Source organism: Dipodomys ordii, unplaced genomic scaffold (assembly GCF_000151885.1).
Source record: "Dipodomys ordii isolate 6190 unplaced genomic scaffold, Dord_2.0 Scaffold156, whole genome shotgun sequence".
Classification (NCBI taxonomy): domain Eukaryota; kingdom Metazoa; phylum Chordata; class Mammalia; order Rodentia; family Heteromyidae; genus Dipodomys; species Dipodomys ordii.
Window position 1 is genome coordinate 597,051 of NW_012267372.1, and position 9,658 is coordinate 606,708.

A 9,658-nucleotide genomic window follows, 5' to 3' on the forward strand; every position below is an offset into this window, starting at 1 on the left:
CAGGCTGTGGCCTTCCCAGGTCCTGGGCCCCAGCAGCTGCTGCAAGAAGCTCAGCCCCAGCACCTCCCCCTCCCTCCCCCCAGTCTGTAACCTGAGCCCTGAGCCTCAGCTGCCAGGGACCACGTTGATCCTGTCCCCTCCACAGGACCCCAGTTTCTGGCCTGAGTCCCAGAGAAGGAGAGAGGGAGGAGTGTGAGCTGGGAAATGCCCAGCACAGGGTAGGGGAGTTTGATTTTCTGTCGCTGTTCCCTGTGGTGGAAATGGACCAACTCCATGAAGAGTTCTCAGAAGCTTTTGGATTTCAAACCAAATGGAGAATCCAAGCAACTTAGGGGGTCTAAAAAGCCCCACCCACCAGTCCCTCCAGCTCTTTGTCTGAAATCACACCACGTTTGTGTTTGCACCATTTTTTATTTGCACCACATTGCAAACAAATTACACCTCCTCCCCTTAGATAAAGCTTAGCATCAGCCCTGCACCGGTGGCTCATGCCTGTAATCCTAGTTACTCTGGAGGCTGACATCTGAGGATAACGGTTCAAAGCCAGCCAGGGCAGGAAAGTTCCTGAGACTTTTTTTGGGGGGGGTCTGGTCATGGTGTCTGAACTCTGGGTCTGGGCGATGTCCCAGCTCAAGACTAACGCTCTACCACTTGAGCCACAGCGCCGCTTCCGGCTTTTTTCATTTTGCTTATGTGGTGCTGAGGAATCGAACCCAGGGCCTCAGGCATGCAAGGCAAGTGCTCTACCACTGAGCCACCTTCCCAGCCCCCCTGAGACTCTTATCTCCAATAAACCACCAGAAAACCAGAAGTGGCGCTGTGGCACAAGTGGTAGAGCGCTCACCTTGAGCTGAAGAGCTGAAGGACAGCGCCCAGGCCCAGAGTTCAAGCCTCATGACTGACAAAAACAAAACAAAAACCTTAGCATCATTGATTCATTCACCACACATGTGATTCACGCCTATTCCTGGCCACTCAGGAAGCTGAGATCCAGAGGCTTACAGTATGAAGCCATCCTAGGAAGAAAAGTCTGTAAGATCCCCCCCCCCCCATCTCCAAAATAATCAGCAGAAGTTCCCCTGGAGGCATGGTTCAAGAGGTAGAGTGCCAGCTGAGCAAGCAAACTCAAAGCAGGAGTTCAAACACGAATACTGACAAAAACACAGAAAGAGAGATAGAGAGAGAGAGAGGAAGATCAAAGAAAGCTTCACAAAGCAACAGTTTAGCACACCAGATGAACTCTGATCTTTTGTATTCCGTTGTTTCAATGGGGAAAATTATGAAAGACCTTAAAATGTACCCAAAAGGTGACTAGCATCTTTGTAGGGAATTAATGAGGTCCAGTCCATTCTTTTTTTTTTTTTTTTGGGTCCGGTCATGGGGCCTGAACTCTGGGCCTGGGCGCTGTCCCTCAGCTCTTCAGCTCAAGGCTAGCGCTCTACCATATGAGCCATGGCGCCACTTCCGGCTTTTTTCTCTTTGCTTATGTGGTGCTGAGGAATCGAACCCAGAGCCTCAGGCATGCAAGGCAAGCGCTCTACCACTGAGCCACCTTCCCAGCCCCGAGGCTGAATTTTCTGTGGCCGGGGTTCTGCTGCCTACTTTTTCCTGATGTGAGAAGACAGATAAATTCTTGATAATGAGGAAACAACATTTGAGCATGTCTGGATTTTGTTTGTTTGTTTTTTGCTGGTCATGGCCTGAACTCTGGGCCTAGACGCTGTCTCTCAGCTCTTCAGCTCAAGGCTAGTGCTCTAACACTTGAGCCACAGCGCCACTTCCAGCTTTTTCTGCTTATGTGGTGCTGAGGAACCCAGGGCCTCATGCATGCAAGGCAAGCACTCCACCACTGAACCACCTTCCCAGCTCCTGTCTGGATTTTTCTTTTAAACTGGCTCTCCAGTCTCACTGATGTAACAAATTACAGAAAAAACCTTTGCTACTGATGTTTATGTCCACTTTGTACTGGTATGACTCCTGATCTCACCTTTTGAAAAAAAAATGATAACAGTTGAGTCTGGTGGTTCCTGCCTGTAATCCTAGCTGTGTGGGAGGCTGAGCTCAGGAGGATTGAAGTGTGAGGCCAGCCTCAAACCAATAGAAAAGCTGGGCCTGTTATCGATACATGCTAGTCATCCCTGCTAGAGAGAAGTCTAAATAGGAGGATTGCAGTCCAAGCTGGCCTATGCATAATTCAGAGTCTCTATGTGAAAAATAACTAAAGCCAAAAGGACCGGGGTCGTGGCTCAAGAGGGAGAGTGCCTAGTCAAGGCACTGAGTTCAAAGTCCTGTTCTTCTCATCTCTCTTGAATATCCAGCAGGCCAAAATAGAAATACAAAAGCTAAACAGAGAGAGGAAAGATGGAAAAGCAATCCCAAATGGGAAGAGATTGAGGGGAGTGTGGAAGCTGCAGGGATGTGTTGCCTTGGAAACCGCAGCACCCAGGTGTTGCTATGGAAACCGCAGCACCCAGGTGTTGCTATGGAAACCACAGTAAGGCTCCTATTAAGGATGCTTCAAAATTACTTTTATATCTGCCTGCAGTGAGCGTGTCTCAGCACAGGAGAATGCGCAGGTAGCTTGTTGACTCCATTCAACACATGGACACAGAAACAAATGTTCACATGTGTATATATACAGGTCTATACCTAATTGTACCTCTCTCTCTCTCTCCCCAGTCTTGGGGCTTAAACTCAAGACCTGAGCACTGTCCCTGAACTCAGGACCTGGGCACTATCCCTGAACTTCTTTTCCTAAAGGCTAGCACTCTACCACTTGAGCCACAATGCTACTTCTGGCTTTTTCTCTGTATGTGGTACTGAGGAATCGAACCCAGGGCTTCATGCATGCTAGGCAAGCACTCTACCACTGAGCCACCTTCCCAGCTCCTAGTTGTACACCTATAAATACTTATGTCTGTCTGTCTGTCTGAGTGTCTGTCTGTCTGTCTGTATTTTGCTGGTTGTGGGGCTTGAACTCTGAGTCTGGGCGCTGCCCCTCAGCTCTTCAGCTCAAGGCAAGTGTGTCCCGACCCGCAGGACTTCAACGAGGGCAGTGAACCTAAGTGAGAAGGAATGAAGGGACAAGAAACACGAAGAAGGACAGCAAGACAGGGATTCTGATCAAGCTGCCAAATTTTTATTTTTCACACAAGGGTATTTATATGCTTAGAATAAGGAAGCTTTTTCATTGGCCGTAGCAGCTGCAGGATGTTTGCTTAGGGCAATGTGAAAAGGTGGTCAATAGCAGCTACCTGGTCTTTGTTTGGGGCAGGATGCAAAGACCAGATTGTGTAAATAGCCTTGAGAGATGGTCCAGCGAGATAGTCAAGCTTAGGGCTCCCGACACAAGTGCTCTACCAGTTGAGTCACAGTGGCACTTCCGGTTTTCTGGTGGTTAACTGGAGATCAGAGTCTCACGGACTTTCTTTGCCTGAGCTGGCTTTGAACCATAATCCTCAGCTCTCAGCCTCCTCAGTAGCTAGGATTACAGGTGTGAGCCACAGGCACCGGCTATAAATACATGTTTATGAGTGCATTTTTTGACAGTCCTGGGAAACTCAGGGCCTGGGTGCTGTACCTGAGCCTTTTTGTGCACAAAGCTAGTACTCTACCATTTGAGCCACAGTGCCACTTCTGGCATTTTCTGAGTAGTTGATTGGACATAAGAGTCTCATGGACTCTCCTGCCCAGGCTGGCTTTGAACCATGATCCTTAGATCTCAGCCTCCTGAGTAGCTATATATTCATTTTTCTTTGTAAGCAAATTTTTAATTATTCCTTTGTAAATATGTCTTAAGTATTTTGGGTTTATTATAGCTTTCTATATAGCTGCTTATACAAAATTATTTAAAATAAGGGCTGGGAAGGTGGCTCAGTGGTAGAGCACTTGCCTTGCATGCCTGAGGCCCTGGGTTCAGTCCTTAGCACCACATAAGCAAAAAGAAAAAAAAAAGCTGGAAGTGGCGCTGTGGCTCAAGTGGTAGAGCGCTAGCCTTGAGCTGAAGAGCTGAGGGACAGAGCCCAGGCCCAGAGTTCGGGCCCCATGACCGGGCCCCCCCAAAAAAATTATTTAAAATATTCTTGCCGGGCACTGTTGGCTCACGCCTGTCATCCTAGCTACTCAGGAGGCTGAGATCTGAGGATTGAGGTTCAAAGCCAGCCGGGGCAGGAAAGTCCATGAGACTCTTATCTCCAATAAAACCACTAGAAAACCAGAATTGGAGCTGTGGCTCAAGCGGTAGAGCACTTGCCTTGAGCTGAAGAACTGAGGGACAGCACCCAGGCCCAGAGTTCAAGCCCCACGACCGACAAAAAAAAAAAAGAAAGAAAGAAAGAAAAGGTGTTTACCTTTCTTCAAGCCTAAAGGACCAGGGAATGAAGGTAGGGAAAAAGCTTCTCGAAGTTTCTAGAAATACCTGGAAATGTCTAGAACTCAGCTGCTGTAGCTGGGAAAAGCCCCCAAAGAGGAGCTGGGTTTTTTTTTTTTTGTTTGTTTGTTGTTGTTGGTCATGGGGCCTGAACTCTGGGCCTGGGCGCTGCCCCTCAGCTCTTCAGCTCAAGGCTAGCGCTCTACCACTTGAGCCACAGCACCACTTCTGGCTTTTTGCTTATGTGGTGCTGAGGAATCAAACCCAGGGCCTCATGCATACAAGGCAAGCACTCTACCACTGAGCCACCTTCCCAGCCCTGGTTTTTCTTTTTCCTTTTTTTCCTGAAAGGAACCCAGGGAGGACTTAAAGTCTGTCTCCAGGTACCCTGCTTTCTTGGGTCCCCCAAGAATCAGGGATGGCAAAGAATAAGACAGCTCATTGGTATAGCCATTAGCCTCTCAAGCCAAGAGCTTCCAAGATCCTCACTGAGTAGTTCGGGGCGGGGGGGCACCCCAAGCTCGGAGCACCTTCTGCACAGGGCCAGTCCATCCCTCTCGGAACGCCCACCACCTGCAGCGCCTGCATCCGGACACGCCGTCTCTTAGCAACCGACCTCCGGTTGCCATGGAGACCGCCCGACCTGAGGGCCCCGTAGGCTCGCTGCCGCAGCTCGGGGAGCGAGTGCGCACGCGCGGGCCGCAAAGCCAGCCTCGACCTGGCGCGGCGGTGGTTGAGATCGAGGCCCGATTCCGCGTGATCAGACCTCGTCAGCCCGGGGCGGGAGCTGGGGGGCGATCGACAGCTCCCGGGCCCCATCTGCCCTGCGTTCCCCGCCATCCCCGGAGCCAGCACCCGAGCTGGGCGGCGCGGCCGGTGGCGCAGCATCGCGGCGGAGCCCGGGCGGCCGCGCCTGGGGGAGGGGCGAGGGCCCTTGCGGCGGATCCGCGGACCCGTGTGAGCACCCCGGGGGGTGGGGCGGGGTGGGGAGGACAGCCGGGGGGCTGGGAAGAGGGGGTGATGGGAAAGTGCGCCAGGCCTCCTGCAGCTCCCCCCACCCCCCGCCATCCACGCGTGGGGCCTGGCCGTCCTTCCCAAGGGGGGGGGGGAGTCTGACCTCTCTGTTCTTATGACCTTGCAGGATTCTTTTCTTGGGGGGTGCGATCAAAGCTCCGCCGCCCCCCCTTCGCCTCCCCCCGTCCCCCCCCTCGGCCGCTCCATGTCCGCGGCCATGGCCATGAACCTCCTGGAGGACTGGTGTCGCGGGATGGAAGCGGACATCCACAGGTCCCTGCTGGTCACGGGCATCCCCGAGGACTGCGGCCAAGCGGAGATCGAAGAGACCTTGAACGGGGTCCTGTCCCCCCTGGGCACCTACCGGGTGCTCAATAAGATCTTCCTGCGGGAAGAGAACGCCAAGGCGGCGCTGGTGGAAGTGGGCGCGGGGGTGAACCTGAGCTCGGTGCCCCGCGAGTTCCCGGGCCGGGGCGGCGTGTGGAGGGTGGCCTGCCGGGACCCCACGCAGGACGCCGAGTTCCTGAAAAACCTCAACGAGTTCCTGGATACCGAGGGCCGCACCTGGGAAGACGTGGTCCGCCTCCTGCAGCTGAACCACCCCCCAAGACCCCCAAACCAGCCGGCCGAGAGCTGGGCCGGAGCTTTGGGGGTGCTCCTGGGGGCGGTGGTGCAGATCGTGGTGTACATGGATGCCGAGATGAGGAGCCGAGAGGAAGCCAGGGCGCTGGAGAGCGCGGAGCTGGAGGAGGAGGAGGCCGCCTGGCTCTCCGCGGGGAGGAAGAAGGTCAAGAAGGAGCGGGGTCTCGCCGCAGCCGACCTGGCCTCTGTCCTGAAGAGGGAGCACCCCGCCCACTGGAATGGCCTAGATGGCCAGAGCGACCCCCCTAAACCTTTAGGGCGCCGGGCTGGAGCTAAGTCTCGCTCCAGGAGGAAGAGGAACCGGAGAGCCCACAAGCAGGAACCGGCGCCTTGGAAGGAATCTGGAGGTGACCATCTTAGCAGCTCAGCCTACTTGTCGGGTGGTCAGATGGATGACCCCGAAAATATGGAGGTCTCCGAATCCATCAAGAGTCACAAGAAACCCTGTATAAAGCAAGAGGCGTCGACTTCGAGTCAAGCCCTGGCAAAAAATGTCTGGAAGGTTCCCAGAGAGCCTCCTCGACGTGCCTTGATGCAAGCCAAGACCCCTGGAGGCGCAGAGGAGTGGGAACAAGAGGGCGGCCTGGAGAGACCCCCAAAGAAGAAGGTCCTGAGCTGGGCTTCGGCCAAGAGTTCTGTCTTCCTGAGGAAGAAGAAGAAGGTGAGCTTGGGCCCCGTCTCATATGTCCTGGTGGATTCCGAAGGTACCACAAGAAAGAAGTTGAGGATCGCAAAGAGAGGCTCGGCCTCCAGGAGACCAGGGGCCGCTCACAGGGCCCCCCGAGACCAGCAGCCCACCGAAGCACCAGCCTCGACGTCCAGGGGTCTGAAGGCCAAGCCAAGAGGCCCTCCTTGCACCTCCAAAGGTGAGGTATCCACAGAAGGTTCTTAGAGAGAACCATGATCTTTTTAGGGGTAAGGATCCAATCCAGTCTCACCTACCTCCTTTGCTATGGGCTTAATTGTTCAGAAAGATCGGGAGGTGGAGATAGAAAGATGTCAGTTTGGGGGTGGGGAGAACTGTTAGCGAGGCCTTAGAAACAACCCAAGTGTTCTCTTACACCCCTGTGATCTGTAGTAAGCAGACTCAGGAAAACCACAGTCCAGGGCCAGCCATGGGAAAACTGAGATGCTACCTGAAAAAATTAAATTAAAAAAGCAAATCCCACCACAACAAAAAGGCTGGGGCTCAACAAAGAAGGGCGTGGCTTGGCATCAGGGGGCGTGGTCCTCGGGCCAGGGCGTGGCTCCGTGGTAAGGAGGCGTGGCTTGCTGATAGGGCCAGATTCAGAGACAGGGTCGTGGCTCTGTGGTAGGAAGTGTGGCTCAGCTGTAGGGGGTGTGGTTGAGCAGCGAGGGGCGTGGCTCAAGTGGTGGAGCATCTGTCTGGCAAGTGGAAGGCCTTGAGTTCAAATCCCAGTACCACCAAAATTACTCCTTCTCCTCCTACTGATGATGATGATGCTGATGATGGGGGGTGGGTTGGGGGCTAGGGTACCAGTACATGGTTTTAAGGGTGATGATTTCTAAATCCGTGTTGCAGGAGTCAGAAGCACCTAGAAGCAACAATTTCCTAAAGACTCCTCTCCCTGGTTCCCCTCTGCTCTAATGTATCCACAGGCTCCCAAAAGCTCTGATTTGGGAACCCCCCCATAGCCGAAGAGCTGTGAGAGAGAAGGCCAAGGAGCAAGTCCCAAGAGGAAGCAAACTTCTCTCATCTTTTAACTGCAGCAAGGTTTTGGACTCTGAGGGCCCTGGTTTGTGGATATGGCTGGGGGGAGGGACAGAGGATTTGGGGGGAGGGAGGTGTTTCTTACCTTTTCTTCTCTCTGGGGCTGCTTCTCACCTTTCTTTGCTCACCTTCAGAGCCCTGGAGAGTTGGTAAGTGGCTTGAGAAAATTCTAGAACATTCCTTTCCCTTTATGCATGCATGAGCACAGTCCTCATTCTGCTTCTTCATGCTCAGACTTTCTCCTCCACTTCCTACAGCTTCTGTGGGGCCAGGGTGGGGGAAGAAGGAGTCAGCTGATTTGCAGGGCCTGGCATTTTGAAGGTTGGGGTAACTACTTTCTCCTTTAAATTTCCCTGTTCTCAACCTAGGGGATAAGTTAGGCCAGGACCCTTGGCACTGCCCTGCTGCCTGCCCAGCCCATGGGCTTCAGTTTCCAGCTTCCATCCCCCAGCTGCGGAATCCAGAAAGGGGGGTGGGGTAGGCCCCAAGAATGAATTCTATGAAACGAGGAATGTCTGCTTACCCTTCAAGTATTCAAGTTTCAGAATCAGTCATTAAAAATGGCACTTTTAGCTGGTATGGTAGCAAACACCTGTAATCCCAGCACTTGGGAAGCTGGGGCAGGACAGAGAGTTGGAGGCTAGCTTGTGCTACAGAGTGAGGTTCCCATATTGGGGGAGAGGGGGAGCTGCGGTACATGGGGAGATGGGCAAGATGATCACATTCTTGGACTCTCAGTTCTAATTGCACCCTATGCCACCAAACTCACCTTCTTGTTGTTTCTGTATATAATTAACAATTCTTGGTGACTCTGAGGAAGGAGAGTTTGGTTCTATCCTGTGCATGTCCCCCATCAACCCTGGACCTCTCCGCACCTACCCATCCAGGTCCCACCCAGACTCTTCAACTGTGCTGAGCTCAAGTCCTGGATTAAGCCCAGTGCACAATAATCTCTCCCCGGAGTTTTAGCCCTCGTGACGTTCCAATGTCTCTTTCCTGGTACAAAATGTGAACCCGTGTTAGGTGTCCTTCGTGCTTTCCACTTCTGGATTCTTTGTGACTGTGATGAGTTAGTTCAGCAAATCTTGGGTGAGCCCTGATGCCACAGTCTGGGAAACAAACCCCTGGAGGGCATTGGGCTCTGGAGGTGGCAAAAGCCAGGGACAGTCGAGCTGTGAATCCTTGTGCACTCCACTATGCTTTCTTGTGTTCCCAGATTCTCACCAGGTGTATGTATACGTATAAAATAAAGTTCAGCAAAGGAACTCTCTGGTCCAGTTCTTGGATAAGTGGTGGGTATGTGGACTGTTTAACTTGGGGAAAATGGTTTCCTTGTTTATTTATTTGTTTTTAACCCAGGGGGCCATCACACTATGAGAGAGTGAATTTCAAATAAGAGAAGAAGATAATTGCTGGGCACTGGTGGCTCACACCTGTAATTCTTAGCTACTCAGGAGGCTGAGATTTGAGGATCCTGGTTCAAAGCTAGCTGGGGCAGGAATGTCTGTGTGACTCTGATCTCCAATGAAACACCAGAAAACCAGATGTGGCACTGTGGCTCAAGTGGTAGAGCACTTACCTTGGCCTAGAGTTCAAGAAAGAAAGAAAGAAAAAGAAAAAGAAAAATCACCTTTGTGTAAGTGACAGACATCTGAATGACCTATGTAGTTGGTGTTGTATCAATCTTTATTCTTTCTGGAAGGCCACACCATAAAGTTAAGAGCTAGTGAAGTGGGGGCTAAGGGCAGAAAGGGGGGACCGCCATCTCCCTAAATGTACCTGGCATACATTGTGGTCATCTTTCAGAGGCTGATATGGAGACAGAAGGATGCTTTCACCCTAACACAACAGCAACACTGTACTTTTCTGGGGGGAAAAGGGTGGAGGCTGAGTGTATTTAC

The 9,658-nt window shown here is 52.5% G+C and overlaps 1 protein-coding gene across 2 annotated transcripts; it reads left to right on the top strand.

Annotated features, from left to right (window-relative positions):
• Nucleotides 1-5,100: 5,100 nt before the first annotated feature.
• LOC105998095 (PNMA-like protein 1) lies at nucleotides 5,101-9,016 on the top strand. Of its 2 annotated transcripts, none has more exons than XM_013032707.1 (3): nucleotides 5,101-5,326; nucleotides 5,511-6,891; nucleotides 7,646-9,016. In XM_013032707.1, exons 2-3 carry the CDS (start codon nucleotides 5,589-5,591, stop codon nucleotides 7,660-7,662), a joined length of 1,320 nt encoding a protein of 439 aa, XP_012888161.1. In that variant the 5' UTR covers nucleotides 5,101-5,326; nucleotides 5,511-5,588; the 3' UTR covers nucleotides 7,663-9,016. The 2 variants fall into 2 exon arrangements, with proteins under 2 accessions (XP_012888161.1, XP_012888163.1); XM_013032709.1 differs by having other exon boundaries at nucleotides 5,511-6,686.
• Nucleotides 9,017-9,658: the final 642 nt, after the last annotated feature.